Source organism: Toxorhynchites rutilus, chromosome 3 (genome assembly GCF_029784135.1).
Source record: "Toxorhynchites rutilus septentrionalis strain SRP chromosome 3, ASM2978413v1, whole genome shotgun sequence".
In the NCBI taxonomy this organism is placed as follows: Eukaryota; Metazoa; Arthropoda; class Insecta; order Diptera; family Culicidae; genus Toxorhynchites; species Toxorhynchites rutilus.
Window position 1 is genome coordinate 183,747,284 of NC_073746.1, and position 19,665 is coordinate 183,766,948.

At 40.5% G+C, this 19,665-nt stretch overlaps 1 protein-coding gene across 3 annotated transcripts in view; it reads right to left on the minus strand.

Annotated features, from left to right (window-relative positions):
• Positions 1-242: 242 nt before the first annotated feature.
• The window catches only part of LOC129779295 (Bardet-Biedl syndrome 2 protein-like), a 29,501-nt gene continuing 10,078 nt past the window's right edge, over positions 243-19,665 (minus strand). For 2 of the 3 annotated variants that reach the window (XM_055786694.1, XM_055786693.1), the window contains 4 exons: positions 19,375-19,587; positions 19,148-19,311; positions 18,909-19,057; positions 243-399 (listed from right to left, as the gene is read on the minus strand). In XM_055786694.1, the coding sequence (XP_055642669.1) occupies positions 299-399; positions 18,909-19,057; positions 19,148-19,311; positions 19,375-19,587 (627 nt within the window). In that variant the 3' untranslated portion in view covers positions 243-298. The remainder of the gene's footprint in view (positions 400-18,908; positions 19,058-19,147; positions 19,312-19,374; positions 19,588-19,665) is intronic. The other variant, XM_055786695.1, reaches the window with a different exon arrangement.

The window sequence follows — 19,665 nt, forward strand, 5'->3', positions numbered from 1 at the left end:
ACATTCCAACAAGTGATCAATACCGACACTTACTGCCGAAGGGTCTTTCCCTTGGATCGTTTTCCAAGCATCGAAACATCATCAGAGTTAAGTCGTGATTTCTCTACTAGTGTACTCTAATGAACAACATGCTTTCCATTTCGCTCTGGAATCACAGGTGAAGTTTCTCTACTTTTCATGAACAAAAATGAAGAACAAATGCTTTTTAACGAATATAACTAATTTTATGATTTTTCCTTTTGCGTAATAGTATTTACACACTTGTTATTGTTTGTTCGTACAAAAGGTTTTTTTTTCTTCATATTTCACCTAATTCAATAATTTTCAATACTGCTTCGATGTTGTTGTTCTTCAATGCATCCTTAAATTTGCCGATGATTGAGGCGGCGAATGATCCAACTGTGAATGAATGAAATTATAGTATTGAAGATTAAACAGCAAAATTTAATTAATACAGGTACTGGATAATGACGTCGGTTTTCTCCACACTGTTATCGAGAATACTCCAAATATTATCCAAAGAATATAGTCCAAATTCGGTTGCAGTAGGAACCTTGGATTGGCTATTTAATAGATTTTATGGAATGGAAAAAACAGGAAGTGGGTTATATCTATTGTATAACCGCGATGGTGACGTAGGACTATCGTTGATTTAGTGATCATTTGTTTGAAGTTGAATCTGAATCCATTCTGAATGAAAGAATAAATGAATATTTGGGGGACTTCGCAAACGAGAGTGTTACGTTGGAGGTACAAGGTTTTATGCATCCAATATTGGATATGAAAATATCCTACTGATGGGGGAGAATAATCTTCAGAAGCTTTCCTGCTAATTAATTACACTTGATTGAAAAATCACAAAACCAAATGTATTCGATCGCAGCAGCACTTTGTGGATAGAAAACATTAAAATAAACTCTTCCGCTTGAATGTAATTTTCAATTCCAAGGGGAACTGGCAGATTGTTTTGCAGTAACGATGACATCTTTCCGGATTCTTCTCGATTCTTCTCGAAGTCCACCACCAGTGGTTAATGCTAACTTGATAACCACCTGTTACTTGCACTTGATTGAAAAATCACAAAACCAAATGTATTTAGTCGCAGTGTTATATGGTTAGAAAATATTTAAATAAACTCTTTCGCATGAATATATTTTTCAATTCCCAGGGGAACTGGTGTTGAATTACATACATCCACTGCTATCCATGCGCCCCTCGTCCTGGCGCGCTCAAGTTATTTTATTATTCACTCACCTTTAGAGCTCGTTATCTTGAACTACGCTCTGCTATCCGAAAGTCAAATTCAATAAACACGTTTTCATTATTTCATAGTTATCGCGTTTTATTTGCCGCATTCGCGAGTCCTTCCACTGTAACACTTCAGGTTCTGTGCCCAGTTACGCGAAACAGTCGGGAAAAGTGAATTTATGGCGGAAGAGGAGAAACACGAGCGTTTCCACTTGCCGCTCTTTGACGGCACGAACTTCACAGCTTGGAAGTTCCGGATTCGCGTTCTTCTCGAGGAGCATGATCTCGTCCAGTGTTTGGAAGCGGATTTGGCAGATGTGCCTGCCCTCAACGATGCAGCGGGCGATTCCGAGGAGCGAAAGGTTGCAAAACAAGCGCTGCGGGAAAAACGCATGAAGATGGATCGGAAGTGTAAATCACTGCTAGTGTCCCGAATCCACGACTCACAGTTGGAGTACGTGCAGGAGAAGGAAACACCGAAGCAGATTATGGACGCTTTGATCCGTGTGTTTGAGCGTAAAAGCATTGCGAGCCGAATGCACTTAAAGCGGAAGTTGCTCACCCTGCGACTGGATTCTGGATCTATGCAGGATCATTTTCTGCGATTCGATCGCCTCGTACGGGAGTATCGCTGAACCGGAGCGGAGCTGGAGGAATTGGACGCAATATGTCATCTGCTACTCACCCTCGGTCCAGCATATGCGACTGTGGTCACGACGTTAGAGACAATGCCGGAAGACAATTTATCTATGGAGTTCGTGAAATGTCGCCTTTTGGATGAGGAAATAAAGCAGTCTGGCTCAGGTATCGGTTTGGTCACTCCGAAGACCGAAGCAGCAGCTTTTATTGGCGGAAAGAAGCCGAAGCAGAAGAAGAAATTGACGTGTTATGGTTGTCAGGAAGAAGGACACAAAATTTCCGATTGTCCGAAGAGAAAGCAACCCTCACAGGAACAGCGTGAACAAAAGCCGACAAAGAAGAAGAATGCCAAGGCAAATCTTGCGGAGACCAATGATAATGGGATTTGCTTCGTCACGTTAAAGAATGGAGATTACGGAGAAACAAAAAGTGAAATGGATAATAGATTCCGGATGTTCCGACCACTTAGTGAACAGTGAGGAATTATTCGAAGAGTTGGTACCGCTGAAGAACCCAGTGCAGATTGCCGTTGCAAAAGATGGCGTTTCGATTGCCGCGCATGCCTCGGGGACAGTGCGGTTGATATCCGTCGTGAACGGTCGCAGTATTCCGTGCACAGTGTCGAATGTGCTGTACGTTCCGTCGTTGCGATCGAACTTGTTTTCGGTGGTGCGAGTTGAAACAAAAGGCATGAAAGTTGTATTCGAAAACGGAAAAGTGAACATTTTCAGTGGTTCCGAAACCGTTGCCACGGGGGTACGTCGCGGACAGTATTACGAACTGAATGTGTACGCGGTCGGTGATTACCAAAACGGATCGATGTTGGCCTGTGGACGAGTTGCAAAAGATCTCGAATTGTGGCACCGCAGATTCGGACATTTGAACATGACGCAACTGAATTAGTTGATCAGGAAGAATATTGTGAGCGGTTTGGAATCAGTGACGACTAATGTTGACAGAAACGTTGTGTGTGAACCGTGTGTCGTCGGGAAACAGACACGTAAGCCTTTCTCCGTGCGCGAAGGCAAGAGGTCGACGCGTGTGCTCGAGGTTATTCATTCCGACGTTTGTGGTCCCATTAACCCAGAGGGTTCGAACGGTGAACGATACATCGTCACATTCATCGACGATTGGAGTCACTTTGTGATGGTTTTTCCTATGGCGACGAAAAACGAAGTGCTCGAGAAATTCCAGTACTACGAAACGTTAGTTACGGCCAAATTTGGGACGCGTATTTCTAGGCTGAAGTGTGACAACGGAGGAGAGTACCGGAACAAGATTTTCGAGAAGTTTTGCTGCGACAAGGGGATTCAAATTGAATACACAGTGCCATATACTCCAGAGCAGAATGGCACAAGCGAGCGGATGAACCGCACAATCATCGAGAGGGCTCGTGCGATGTTGGTAGATGCGAAGATCGACAAGTTCTGGGTACAAGCGGTTGAGACGGCAACACATTTAATTAATCGCTGCCCATCTAGTGCCATTGCGAAATACAAAACTCCCTTCGAGCTGTGGGAAGGCAAGCGAGCTGATGTTTCCCATCTTCGAGTGTTTGGATCTGTTGCGTACGTTCACGTACCAAAGGAACGCCGCAATAAATTGGATGCCAAGGCCTGGAAAGGTGTGATGGTTGGCTACGCCCACAGCGGCTATCGAGTGTGGAATCCGTATACGAATGCGATTGTGACAGCGAGGGATGTGGACTTCGTCGAGACGACGTTACCAGAGCATGCTCCGAAGAAGAAGAGTGTGTCACCAGCTGATGTTACCGTACATTTTCGAGATGATACAGATGATGAAGCAAGCGAAGCGAACGACAACGAGGAAGAACAAAGTGATGACGATTCCTTCGAGAGTATCTGTGAAGCGGATGAGAACGAGCCGGACGAGAGTGGTGCTGAATCGGAAGTAGAACAAAACGAGAAAGTTCCCGAACCAGAAGGAAGACCATCTCGAGAACGCCAGCCCCCATCGTGGCACAGCGAGTATGATGTGGAATACGCTTGCTTTGCGTACAGTGCTCTGTCATACGTTGAGGATTTGCCTGAATCGCTAGCGGAGTTGAAGAAACGTCCAGATTGGCCCCTGTGGAAGCAGGCAATGCAGGAGGAGATGAATTCGTTAGTCAAGAACAATACATGGACCTTAGCAGAGCTGCCAGCCGGACGAAACGCTGTATCATGTAAGTGGATTTTTAAAATCAAGCCAGCCGAAGATAATAAACCTGCCCGCTATAAATGCAGACTAGTAGCGCGGGGTTTTAGTCAGAAAAGAGGGTTTGATTATACCGAGACTTACTCTCCGGTTGCTCGTTTGGACACTCTACGCGTGGTTCTTGCTCTAGCGAACCGCGAGCATATGACTGTCCACCAAATGGATGTTAGGACAGCATTTTTGAATGGTGAGCTGTCAGAAGAAATTTTCATGCAGCAACCGGAAGGCTTTGCGAAGCAGGATGGTCTAGTATGTCGTCTCAATAGATCGCTGTATGGGCTAAAGCAGGCCTCTAGGTCGTGGAACGAGATTCGACAAGTTCATGAAGATACTCGGATTCAAGAGGAGCGTAAACGATCTTTGCTTATACTACAAGGGAGTCGATCAGAATCTGGTTATCTTGGTGCTGTACGTAGATGATGTACTTATTGTCAGCCCGTCCGAGAAGCTCGTGAAGATTGTCAAAGGATGTCTTTCGCGGGAGTTTGAAATGTCGGACCTTGGAGAGGTGTCTTATTTTCTCGGAATGAAAAGCGACCGAAACAAGGAGAAGAGTACGATGCGTATCAGTCAGCGGCGATATTTGGAGAGTCTTCTCAGTCGATTCCAGATGGAAGAGTGTCGGCCAATAGCAACCCCGATGGAGAACCGGTTGCAGCTGCCGCAAGGAAAGGAGGCGGATAGAACTACTTTACCATATCGTGAGCTAGTGGGATGTGTGATGTACGTGTCGCAAACAACGAGACCGGATCTGGCAGCCGCCGCAAACTATTTTAGCCAGTTTCAGGTATGCCCCACCGAGCAGTACTGGATGCATCTTCGAAGAACACTTCGTTATTTAAAAGGTACGTTGGACTATGGGCTGGTCTATAATGCAGACAACCAGGGTCCATTGCTGGAAGTTTATTCAGATGCGGACTGGGCTAACAGCGTTAACACTCGTCGTTCCGTGTCTGGAGCGGTATTTAAGGTTTTTGGCGCCACAGTCAGCTGGATATCGAAGAAGCAGTCTACAGTGTCTCTCTCGTCTACGGAAGCCGAGTTGGTGGCACTATGCTTGGCAGCGTGCCATGGCAAATGGTTGGTTCGTATTCTTTCGTACCATATCATGAGGACAATCAGTCGACTATAAAGATAGCGTCGAACCGGAAGGATTCAGGCCGACTGAAGCACATCGATGTTAAATATTTCTTCGTGCGAGAGTTGGTCGAGGACAAGAGCATCGAGGTGGACTATGTACCTTCGGACGAGCAGCAAGCGGACATTTTTACAAAAAGTCTTCCTCCTCCAGCCTTCAAGAAACATCGAGGCAACATCGGTGTCCAGGATTGCAGTGTTTGAGCGGGCGTGTTGAATTACATACATCCACTGCTATCCATGCGCCCCTCGTCCTGGCGCGCTCAAGTTATTTTATTATTCACTCACCTTTAGAGCTCGTTATCTTGAACTACGCTCTGCTATCCGAAAGTAAAATTCAATAAACACGTTTTCATTATTTCATAGTTATCGCGTTTTATTTGCCGCATTCGCGAGTCCTTCCGCTGTAACACTTCAACTGGCAGATTATTTTTCAGCAACGATAATATTCTTCCGGAATCTTCTCGATGCTGGATGGCATTTAAACGAAAGAAGTTCCGTACGTATATATGTGTGTGTATGTGTGTGGCGGCTGCTTCGATGTCTCAAACGGAACCGTTTTTCGATGCTGGTATTCTCTCGGTCGTCTTCTCTTCTTCTGATGGATCGGCTTTTCTGCGCTTCCTCACAATTCCCAACTAACTGAATGCGTTTCAGGTCAGGCCAGGTAATGAATATCTTGATCCCTCACCGTCCAGCTCGTTCAACTCGTTCAGTAGCGATGTTGTCTTGTCGATGTCCTCACGAAAAATGAATGCGTTTCACCACCAGAATATCGCTTAAGTATGCTTTTTGTCCGTGATTGAATAGAAAGAAGGTGTGGTTTACGATGGTAATTTGAAAGGCAAACTAGAGGCAAATGAGAATGTGTTTGAAACTTTCAGCGACCGAGCAATAATCGATTGAGAATTATGTTTTCCGCGATGCGAAACATTTTCCGTTACGCGCGCATCCAATATTGGAAACGAACATATCCTACTGATGGGGAAGAATACTCTTCAGAACCTTTCCTGCCAATCACACTTGATTGAAAAATCACATAACCGAATGTATTTGATCGCAGTGTTATATGTTATATGTAAGCACCTGTTAATTCCACTTGATTGAAAGCTCCCAAAACCAAATGTATTTGGTCGCAGTGTTATATGGATAGAAAACATTAAAATAAACTCTTTCGCATGAATGTATTTTTCAATTCCTAGGGGAGCTGGCAGATTATTTTTCAGCAACAATAACATCTTCTCCAATACTCGAAGCCCACCAGTGGTTAATGCTAACTCGATAAGCACCTGTTAATTGCACTTGATTGAAAAATCACAGAACCAAATGTATTTGATCGCAGTGTTATATTATTAGATTATTAGAAAACATTTAAAAAAAACTCTTTCTCATGGATGTATTTTTCAATTCCCAGGGGAACTGGCAGATTATTTTTCAGCAACGATAATAATTTTCTGGAATCTTCTCGATGCTGGATGACATTTTAACGGAAGAAGTTCCGCACGTATATATATGTGTGTTATGGCGGCCGCTTCGATATCTCAAATGGAACCGTTTTTCGGTGCTGATAATTTCTCGGTCGTCTTCTCTTCTTCAGATGGATCGACTTTTCTGCGCTCCCTCACAGTTCCAAACAAACTGTATGTGTTTCAAGGCAGGTTAGGCCAGGTAATGAATCTCTTGATCCTTCGCCGTCCAGCTCGTCCAGTTCGTTCAGCTCGTTCAATAACGATGTTGCCTTGTCGATGTCGTCACGAAAAATGAATGCGTTTCACCACCAGAATATCGCTTAAGTATGCTTTTTGTGCGTGATTGAATCGAGAGAAGGTGTGGTTTACGATGGCAATTTGGAAGCAAACTAGAGGGGAATGAACTCTCTGAGTTTGAAACTTTCGGCGACTGAGCAATAATCAATTGATAATTATATAATTTTCGCGATGCGAAACATTTTCCGTTGCGCGCGCATACAATATTGGATACGAAAATTTTCTACTGATGGGGAAGATTAATTTCAGAAGCTGTCCTGGTAATTGCGATTGATTGAAAAATCACAAAGCCAAATCGAATTTTTTTTTTTACCATATTTCTGTAGTTTAGGCATTCAAGAATATACTCTAGAAAGGACTTATCGAAAATCCTATTATTTACCTAGTTAGAGCCATCTTAGTGATGTGGTATCTAACCTGTTACGGCCATCACAATGAACTTCAAACGCGTTTCTCTCGGAACTAGTTTTTTTCTAACTGGCGTACACGATATCTCAAGTTCTACTGAACCGATTTATGTCAAATTTATATGAAAATAATCTGCATACATCTCTCTATCGCATGAACCAATAAAAAATTATAACTTTTTAATTTTACTATTTTAAAAAATTCGGTAAACGCAAAAAAAAAACGTTTTAAACAGCATTTTTGTTTTCAAACGGCCGCCATTTTGTTAAAACCCATGTTTTTGACTTGTCCGAGGTTCATGCCATAGCGACATCTTTACTGATTCAGAATCTGTTCGATTTTTTTGTTTCAGATAACCAGAAGGACTGGAATCGTGTACGCCATGGCACAACTTTTTTTTGAACACCCTCACTTCACCAGTATGTAACTATTCTAATTATGAATATTTTTTTTCCGTCCTATTTTTGTTTTATTGTTGAAAGATAGATAAACGAATAATGATATAATGGATAGTATAAATATTCTTTGTTTTATTTTTACGGAGTTCGAAAAAACGTCCGAAATTCGTGTCTCTACACTAGAATACCCCCTTAATTGAAAAATATTTGGTCGCAGTGTTACATGGATAAAAAAACATTAAAATGAATGTGCATCAATGTATTTTTCAATTCCCAGGGGAACTGGCAGATTATTTTTCAGCAACGATTGAATCTTTCCGGAATTTTCTCGATGCTGAATGGCATCCAAACGAAGAGTTCCGCGCGTGTATGTGTGTGTGTGTGTGTGGCGGCTGCTCCGATCTCTTCCCGGGGAACCATTTGCGGCATCACTCTCCTCCTGATGGATTCCCTTCTGGCCTAAGGTGCACAAACAGGCTCTTGGTGACACCGTTCATTCGCGCTTTCATGATAAACGAAAAGCTTCACCACAACAGCGACAACATGCTCCAATCGCTGTTCAATTAGAACTGAGTGGATTTGGTTGGTTGGCTGTTTTGTATTATAGAGACTTTAAACTTTTTAGTTCATTCGTCTCTAGCCTTGAGAAAGGCCCTTTGAAAACTCTACTCTAACTCCTGCATTACACCTCCGCCCCCATTGCCTTGAGAAAGGCACTCGATCCCTCGCCGTCCAGCTCGTCCAGCAACGATGTTGTCCAGTCGGTGTCCACACAAAGAATGGGAGTGGATTTCCGAGTGGCGCTCGCTTATATACCGATTGGTGATTTCAATAGCCTGTTTTGAAATCAATTTTAAGACTATTGAAACAAGTTTTTGGATCAAAAAGTAACAAGTATATAACGCGTAGACATTTTATCTTTCGAATTAAGTGTTCATCATACCATTTCGTTCAGTTGTTTAGGAGCTATTAATGCTCAAAACCTCGGTCTCCGGCGTAACGCTTTTGTTTTCGAAACTTTGATTTTACACCCCGGTATAGAAATGAAAGACGTAGTCCTACGTCAAAAACAGCTCTTCCTCGTAGGCTTGGGATCTTTATACTGCTGAACCTTGTAGTCATCTTTCAGTCACAATTTTAGGAACAACATCATCAAAGATAGTGGGTTAACTCTTCATGCAATCCACACTGTTATCGAGAATACTCCAAATATTAGCCAAAGAATATAGTCCAAATTCGGTTGCAGTTGGAACCTTTAATTGGCTATTTAATAGATTTTATGGAATGGAAAAAACAGCGTTTCCTCGTAGGTTTGGGATCTTTATACTGCTGAACCTTGAAGTCATCTTTCAGTCACAACTTTAGGAACAACATCATCAAAGATAGTGGATTAACTCTTCTTGCAATCATAATAACATGGCCAACATGGTCAACAATAGCATATCAATAGGAACACCGTAACTTTGTCTCCGCCGTGTTTGCAGACTTGCGTTTATGTGGTTCTTTGCTTATGACCTCGCTTGTGAATGACCGTATTCGACCAAAATAGTTCTTTCCAAATTATATTATCACAATGAGATACTGAATTTTCCGTCTGGTTCACGCCGGACTCATCGGACCGATAGTGGATTATTCGTTTAGAGGGCGTGAGCAGTGTTTCCGGATTCTAACTGAGTCGAACCTTGCAACTACGGAACAGGAACTAGAGTCAATGGAATCGATGCCTGCAAACAGTCTGCTACAGTCTGCAAATAAACCACTCGAGATATATCAACTACTGGGCTCAGCAAATGTATACACGCCAGACATGGTAGACATTCCACTAATTCCACTAATATTGCCCAGATTGCTTGCCAGATAAGGATCTTTTGGAGAATTTCGACTTCTTCTTCACTCTTCCGGACCTAAGATAAGATCAGACAATAGGGGGTCTTTTACGGACCAAATTTCTGTCAGATACGGACCAAATTTCTGTCAGTCGTTCTGATTTCTGATTGGTCGATTTCGATAAATTTTGTAAACAAAGTCGATTTTTCCAGTGTTGCCAATAAAAATAAATTACGTTGGGTTTGTATTGAATTTAGAAAAAAAATGAATTTAATTGATATTACGATACTTAGTTTAGAGGAAATGTGAAGGAATTGTATACACGTTTCAGCTTGGAAATTTGATGTTTCAAACGAAATATTTCTTCCTGTAGTTGTTTATCTCCTTCATATACGTCAACCAAATCATAATTGTTCTCAATACTTTGTATCTCTTCCCATTCCTCATTCGCGGATGCAGCTAAGGTCGCAATTTTCGTAACTCCATTTTCATTGTATTTCCCATCAACAAAATGAGCCTGTATATATACTAGTATTAGGATATGTTTTAGAATTAGTTTTTAATACTTACGCTACATATTCTTGTGCTTGATTTGATTTCAAAGAATGGAACTTCTAATTCACTGTTCACGCAAAATCGAATCCATTCTTTCCGAATATTTTTGTCTTGAGGGAACCGATAAAATTTATACTCAGGATGAGTATCCGTCCTTCGCTCACAATTTAAGGCTTTACACTTCATTTTTATTTTTGAATTACGTTTTGTATGAATAAAATGGCTTCCTAACGTTGTTTTGGTAGTATTCCTGCTCATATAATAAGATAGAATGTTTTGGTTCAGACAATGAGAATCTGCATAACGCTGTAACGGTTGTCAGATTAGATTTATTTGCTAAAAAAAATCCCAAATTTGTTTTGGAAACGATTATATTATAGATATGGGTATTTAAAAGACTTATTTTATCCTTATAAAGCATATTTTTGAGATTGTCTATTTGAAAATATGCAATAATCATTGAATTCGCACCAACCAAATGTTACGATTCATTAAAATAGAAATTTGAAAAATCCGATATTTTATAATATTTGGCAGCTCTGGCATCTTCATGTCATGGCTTCGTTTTTGGACGACGAAGAAGAGTAAGAAGCCAGTTGTCTGGTCTTGTCTTAGTTCCGGACTACCTCGGTGCCTTTTTGAATTTTGCTTTGTATACCGGCCCAGGTCGGGCCCTGACGGTCTTCAGTTGAATATGACTTTGCCGAGCCCTGCTTCCTAACAATGCCCTCTTCTTCGCTTTTTGGACGTAACATTACGAAACATTTGCCTTTTTCGCCCCTCACCTCGATGACAGATCCTAGTTCCGCTTGGAAAGACTGCCATCTTTCGCATGTGTTTTAGGATTCGCTGGCTTTACCGGTGTACCATTTTCCAGATTTTTCGGGTTTCCGGGTCAATCAAATCAAAAGTTTTGCTAACTCTGGAGCCGTAATTTACCTTTCGAGCGTAGAGGATCGAATTGCGCCGCGCTTGTTCCGGCGAAGCCATAATGTAAACAAACAGATGTTTGACAAACGATTCTTGAGATCCATTTCTGACGACAATAAGGCTGATGTCACATTAGGCGGATTCACCGCCGCGGATATCGCGACGGTTAGGCGGCGGTGACACTGGATGCAGAAAAGTGGTCGTACGAATTGTATGCAATAGTGAAGCTAAACAACCACATTGAGTTGTATTGGTGTGGTTACATTGCTTCCCCCTCGCTTCGTTCGTATTCGTCAGCTTCTATCGAACAAAATTGTTTGTTTCTATTCGTACAATCAAATTTTCGTGCGTACTCCTATCCAAAGTAACCTTAGCCTTATTTTCTCCATTTCATTCGCAATACACTGTAGATCCTCCGCTGCGGTTTTACTCGCGAAATCCGCCTAATGTGACATCAGCCTAACCTTCACTTCATCGAAACAGCGTAAAAGAATCTTCTGTGCTCCGATCGCTGAAATTACACCCAGAATTTTCTGCATGACATGAAGCGAAATCCATTACGCTTTTGAAGATATGTCAGAATTTTAAAGGTTAATACTCGGATACTAATCAATGTTGAATTCTCTGGATCTATTGCTAGCACTAATACTGAAGTCGACCTTTATGTCGATTTTCAACATTGATCTCAAGTGGTCAGGTAAGTTTTAGGAACAACAGAGCAAGCGATGTATTGAGACAAAGTTCAGTACGACTGAGTGACTGCATGATCAACGAATCCTTAGCGTAGATTCAACTATACGAATCCGTACCTCACTCGTTCCTCGTCTAGAAATTGGAGATCTATATAATTAATACCGTTGTCGTGGAGCTTCTGCAATGTGACAATTGAGCACTTTTCTGCTGCAATGTGCCAATACCTAAGGAATGGCGATGGCGCCCACGAAAAAGTTAACCATGATATACGTCTACGCTGGTCTACGCTGATTCATGTCCGCGTCTAATGTTGCTATACGAGGCAACTTACCGCATCCGAAGGCTACGAGGTGTACGATGGCGAGTTTATGGGGGACATAGTTCGTAGCGGATTACTGGGAATCGTCACTCTGACATCTATACGAAGTTGAGAGATGGGATTGTATCGAATTCTCGATTCGATTTATATAGGGTTGGGGAAAAAGAAATGTCGTATTTCTGATCGAAATTTGACGTTTTTTTTAACATACTTAAAATTATCCAATTTAAGTCAAATATGCACCACTTCGTTCGCAAACTTGTTGCCATTTAGAAGGCAACTTCATTATGCCCCCCCCCCCCTTATAAAACCCTCCTCCTTATTTGCAAAAAAAAACTCAGAGAGCCAGTTTTCGCAAGCCTCTTTTGAGGCCAACTTAGTATCACCAAGAGCATGGACCGGAAGAGATGATAATCACTTGGAGACAGGTCCGGACTATACGGTGGGTGCAATAGGACATCCCATCCGAGCTCCCGTAGCTTCTGGCGGGTCATCAAAGATGTGTGAGGCCGAGCGATGTCCTGGTGGAAAACAACACCGCTTCTGGTCAATCGCCTGCTTCAAACGGTCAAGCTGCTCACAGTAGAGAATTGAGTTGAGGGTCTGGCCTAGGTTAGCAGCTCATAGTGGATGATTCCCTTCCAATCCCACCAAACACACAGCAAAACCTTCTTGGCCGTCAATCCGGGCTTGGCGATGGTTTGGGCCGGCTCATCGCGCTTCGACCACGACGTTTTTCGCTTTAGGTTGTCGTACGTGATCCAGTTTTCATCACCAGTCAACATCTTCTTCAAAAATGGGTCGAGTTCGTTCCGTTCCAGCAGTGCATCGCAGGCGTTGATTCGGTCTAAAAGATTTTTTTGCGTCAACTCGTGTGGCATCCATACATCCAGATTTTTTTGGAATCCAATCTTCTGCAAATGGTTCCAAACGGTTTTATGGTCTATACCCAGTACCTGGCCAATCGAGCGAGTGCTCACATGCTGGTCTACTTGGATGATTTCAACGATTTTATCGGTTTCCACGACGATTGGCCTACCAGTACGGTGTGTATGTTCGACAGCCACTACACCAGAACGAAATCGATCAAACCAACGCTGTGCTGTGCGAATCGTTACAGTGTCGGGTCCATAAACTACACGAATTTTTTCGGTCGCCTTCGTTGCAGTTTTACCTCGCAGGTAGTAAAAACGTAAAATATGACGAATTTCTTGCTTGGTGGACTCCATCTTTGACGCGCTATAACTTGAGACTGAAAAGGACAATCACCACACTGTCAAAACGACACTTGTAGCACAGATTGTCGTCTTTAAATAGCCGTATAGTATGACCCGATGCGATAAGTACAACACAAGATATGTTTAAGTGTTGCCATATATTGACAATATACTGCCGTAATTTTGCAAAGTGACGCAAGCGCCCGAGGGAAGAATTTTCAACACGAGGCTTTTCTTAAAATTGCATGTATAATCAGCATACGTGTACACTACAAAAATCTGATCTGTACAAAATGTGTACACTAGATGAAAAAACATTGCCGTTGGCTTGATTTTTGAAAAAATCAGTTTTATTTGAGTAAAATTACCAGCGCCAGTTTTTTGTGGAAACAGCGAATTTAAAATCGCTGTTTCCACTACCTATTGGCGTTGATCCATCAAAGCATGCGAGAATCTGTCTCCAACTATTTTTGCACACAACCAGTCAAATTTCATTCGCGTTTTCCAAGTTTTACCTAAATATAAGTGAGTGAAACGATATGGAGCTAATTCGTGAGTACGATAGCACTAGTGATAGTGAATCTGAAGAAGCGGCGGTCCATGAAGCACTTGTTGAGATCCGAAGAAAGCCACTTTGCATGCGCCAGGAAGCTCATCAGCAGTATGTAGAGCGTAGAAAACTATCACCGGCCGTAATAGCTGTTGACTGTTTCTGTGATTTGAAGTGCTCTTCACACATTTCAAAAGGCAGAAGATTTGAAATCAATGAAATTTATTGGAACATATCTTTGGATAAGAAAAGATCGTTCATACTGGAACACAGCTCTCGTCAGGATATAAAACGTAGACGTGTTGAACGTGGTTCTGGATTCAAGCGGACGTATACGTATGCTTTTAGGCTGACCGATGAAAGGGATTCTGTCTATCCGGTATGCTTGAAATTCTTTCTAAATACATTAGGATATCAATCGAACAGCAAGTAAGTTACAGAATACGTTTATTATTTGTAACTAAAATTGTCAATATTTCATAATGTGTAATTTATTCTAGCAATTTAATATATAGAACACATAAATCAACCAACAAGGTGCTGCCTGTGAATAATCACAATTTAAAGAAGGTTCCATTGAAACCTCTTGCACAAGCTGTACAGGAAGATATACTGTCCTACAATCCAACCATTTCACACTACAGAAGAGAGCACGCGCCGAATATCCGTTACTTACCGTCGGATCTAACATGTAAGAAAATGCATGAACTATTCATAGTCCGGCGTGAAGATAAGTCTCTAAAAGGATACAGTTATTCATATTACAATAAGATACTATCGGATATGAAAATTCACTTCACCAAACTTGGTCATGAGCTCTGTGAAAAGTGTCGTGTAGCAGAAATTCATTTGAAAACGACTGGTCATCGAAAGCAGAACCACGAAGGGATTGAGTTTCGCAACGAAGTTTCAATGGCCAACGACAAAAGTGATGAGAATGAAAATCATCTTGAGCGAGCTGAAAGTAACTGTAGTTTCGAATTCGTCTCAGCTGCACCAGAAGTGAATGATGAGAAATGTGCTGAATGCATTGCTTGGTTAAAACACCGTGATGCAGCTATCACATCGCGACATGAATATGAAAAAGATAAAACACTTGCTGAAGGTCTTAAAGTTTCCGTGGATATGCAGAAGGTTTGAATTTTTTTATATTTTTCAAGTTAATTAATACCTATATCTTTCCTTCGATCTAAAATAGGTAATTCAGTTGCCAAGAATGGAACGATTTAAGGATGTCATTTTTGCCAGGAGAATTGTTGCCATGAATGAAACATTTGCACCACTAGCAGGAGGAAAGAATGGAGCAGTCCATGCTATGTTATGGAACGAAACCATAAGCAGACGAAAGTCATCAGATTTGATGAGTGTTTTCTCAAAACATCTGATTTTGAATGGTTCCACGAAAAGGGTTCTATACTGGTTAGACAATTGTTCTAGCCAGAACAAGAATTGGAACCTTTTCATTCACATGATTCTGTTAGTCAATTCTTCACTCGTGAACACTGAAGAAATAACATTCAAATACTTAGAATCAGGACACACTTTCATGTCTGCTGACGCGTTTCATGCCGCCGTTGAGCGAAGTATGAGGAAACATCAGAACGGAGAGCTCTACACATTTTCCGACTTTGTTACGTGCGTCGAGCAGGCTAATGTAGTTGAGAAGCCGATCGTAACAATAATGAACTACACCGATTTTTTCCAAAACAAAATACAATTAAAGCCATCCGCATTAAAACACATGAAGCAGCGTCCCAAATTATCTGATGTAAAACATATACAGTTCACGCGAGGATGCTTTGAGTTTTGCTACAAGATACGTTTTGATGGAGAATTTAAGAGAGTGCAACTGTTCACCAAAACTCAGCTGAAAGAAGTGAAGAAACCGTCATTTACCCTCCAATCAACACTAAGCTTCAATTCTTCCGAAAGAGGAATTGCGCAGTCGAGGAAAGAAAATATCGTCAAGAAGCTTTGTCCCTTGATGCCTGAGAAAAAACGACACTTCTGGGGAGACCTCACGATCAACAATAATACTGATGACGATTAATTATTTAGTTACAATAAAGATTGTAATGTGCAATATGATAACAGAAATACATCTCAATCTAGGATAAAATATTCCTTTAAGCTGACTTTCATTTTATGAACTTGAATATTGAACGAGATTTTAAAATAAAGATTCTAAATGCGTGGTTTACAGTTCTGATAGAAGATGGTTATTATAAATGTAGCACTGCGTGGGGATGGACTGTTTTCCATTAAAACATTAAAAGTGGTTTCTTACAAGAGAGAAGAGATGTGACTCTCATTATGCTAAACGTCCATTATGGAATATGTTGCTGTGTGGAATTTACTGTCCCAGCTCGTTTATTCTATGCCATCAAATCAGATAAAAAATAACATCGCATAACAATCAGCTTGATCTAATCATAGTGGAAATTGGCGCTTGCGCCGCCTCACAATGGAAATGGCGCTTGCGCCACTTCGTTTTCAAGCTTTTACGGGGTTATTTTTCCACATTTCTGCAAAATTTCGCGGTTCATTGAAAGTATTTTGTATTCTTTATCGATCTATAACAAAAAACGAAAAACGTCAACCTTGGCGCTTGCGTCACTTTGCGAAATTACGGCAGTATACGACATTTCTTTTTCCCCAACCCAATATAATAGGGCCCAATATGTTATGAAACAACGTATGTGTTGCCTTTTGCCAGATCATAAATGATTAATACAAAACAACGAATTGGTCCCATATATGCTTATTACCTTGCATATTTAAAAACTTTTCTCAATTTCTGGACTTTTTCATCAAAAACTACTACCGTAATTCTAACGAATTTTATATTCAATATTACTCTTTCATATAATAGACAAGATTTGGCATTTTTGTCTCATCCCGATTGCGAACCTGTGGGCCATTCGCGACAACAAAGTGGTGGAACATGGTGTCACTAATAAGGACACTTATTTCACGGCTCTCCGCGTGGAACGAAATCGATCCTCAGCACCTCCAGAACTTGGTCGATAGTATGTCGAAACGTCTTCAACAGGCCATTGAAGCTTCAGGAGGCCACACTAAATATTGATGTTTTTAACTTTTTTGTTTTTATTGTGTGATTTGTTATTTCTCGAACTCGGGCTTTCATACTTGTTTTCTATTTTTGTTTTGCGTGCCATTGAAATAAAACGTTTGGTTTAAGTTTTATGAATTGAATCCAGCTAAATATAAATGTTGTTTTTATAATACTTTAATACTACTTTAAATGTTGTTTTTATTATACACCCATACCTCGCTTTAAGGCCTAGATACGTTCCACGAAATTTTTGCCATTTAAGACAAAAACACATACATAAAAAGTACATATATTTGTACATAAAATAATAACATGGAAAAACTGTTACATTAAATATGTGTCAATGGTCAAAGGATAAATACATTAGAGTGTCAATGGATCTATGGGAAAAGAGGAATTTTAGAATTTTCAAACTGGACTTTCTTAAAAATGTTGATTCCCACGAAAAACACTATGCAAAATATCAACTCAATCGGACTTCATTTACTAGTGTCGCACAGTCGTCAAAGTTTGAGTTTTTTGAAAACCGAAACATCACACAAGTACAAGTTTTTCTCAAAGTCAAAGTCAAAAAAAAAATTCGTGCCATTTGAAGACATTTGACACCAACATTTTTTTGTAAACCCCGATTTCATGCCGTTATAGCGAAACATTTTAAGCCGTAAATCAAAAACATGCCTTAATTGAAGAAGGGCGTTATAGCGAAATGCCGTATAAAGAGCGGCCGTATAACGAGGTATGGGTGTAAAGACTCATGAAATTGTTATTTAATGACAAAACGCTTAACAAAATTGTTGTTCATTCAAAAAAAATTGAGTTGTTTTTTATACAATGTTAGCAACAATTTGTTCATATCGTTTCAATATCGATTGCTAACAATACCGCACAACAACTGTAACTGTGATAACAAGAAGAAACGAGGGGTTACTCAAAGGTTTTGAGTGTATTCAGTATTATTTTTTGGGGATGGGCTTCTATTTTTGTCAACGAATATTTTTACATATTAAAGAAGTCATGTAAGGGAGTAAACATAATTTAACAAAAATGGTAAAACTTGCTAACTACTTGTAATAGTAATAGTCAACAAACAACTCTATGAAATTGCGGTAGTAGTTTTTGATAATAATGAATTTGAGACAAGTTTCTAAACTACCAAGGTGGACTTTTTTATGCCTATTACTGTATTACGATAACAAACATTGAAAGATACAATAATCATCATGACATGAAACCATAACTGTTGGTTTGTTTGGACATCGTTCCACCTTCGGTGAATTATTCTGATTAAATAAAATGTTGTATTATGCACTTTCGCTTCATGAAACAAAAATACCAATTAGCATATACAAAAATAATGCATATGCTAATTGGTTATCGGACCTAAGTTATCAGAGTCGCACATGCTAATCAGAGAAATCGCGATGAGAAAATTCTTTCGACTCAACAACTGGTAACGCGAAGTTTTGCACTTTCGTTCTTATTCGGCATAGGCATTTGGAACAAAATGCTAATCAAAATGACGTTATTTTTTAGAATAGGCCATACTTATAGTTCAAACATGAGTTCATCCTCATTTTAACGTAAAGTGTTTGACCAAATCAAAATTCAACAAAAACAACCACATAGATAGCCAAAGTTAAAGTGACTAGGGAATTGTCACAACATTAAAGTGCAACGAGACTCACAACCTTGATTCCGCAAGTAGTTCAAAAACATTGCAATGACAAACGATGTTTCCAGTCTCGCTGTAGAATCTCTCGAATTAATCACAACTCGTGGATGCCGGCTTTATATGTACGTTATATCAATAGAGTTCACTTAACCGAACCTGCACGAAGCTGGAAAATAACGTTGTGTTGAAAACCGGCGCGACAAAATCACCATAATAAAAAGTTTATGTTCATTCTTCGTTTGTATTCCATACTGACCTCTCAGTTTCGATGCGTTGTACAAAATACTGTGAATACGCTTGAGAACTAGCTGGACCTCGCCGGTGTTAACTAAGCGTATCTTATAGTTCTTTACCAGATCTTTATTTGTGTTCATTATTTCATTATGGTATTTGACAACGGCATCCCTTTGGGCAAAAATGAACGGACATGGTATTAGTCTTTGCAATTGAAGGCAGATACAATGTGTGTTTTGAGTTACTTGAAAACAAACCCACCCATTATAATATCGAGCATCCTCTGCTCGTATGATGTGACTCTTGACTTGATTTATATTATCAATAATTTCAGAATTTATCTGCTTTTCAGTCTCTTGCAATCCTTGCAATTTACTGAACATCTGTCTGATTTCTTCATAAACTGATGGAAAACAGGCTGTAGACTATGGAAAGAGAGTGAGAAAAAAGGGAAAAGTACTTATATCACATAACTTCCAATCACTTACATTCATGTTTTCAATATTCAGAAACTGCACCAGAGACTGAATGAGGTCACCAGCCAACCCAATGTCGTCGGTATAGAAACGGGTTTTGCCGTCATTGTTGAAGTGTAGGCACACGTTTTTGCCGGTACGCAGACTTATAAGGTTGAGCTTGAGTTCAGTGGTTTCTGCGTCGAATGATGTCATATACTCGATGTCGGACGGCAGGAGGAAATTCTACATCACAAGCAAACAAAGTCAAATAAAGCATCACTCATCGGCTCATCGGTGATGATCGTCCAATTTCACTGGCGG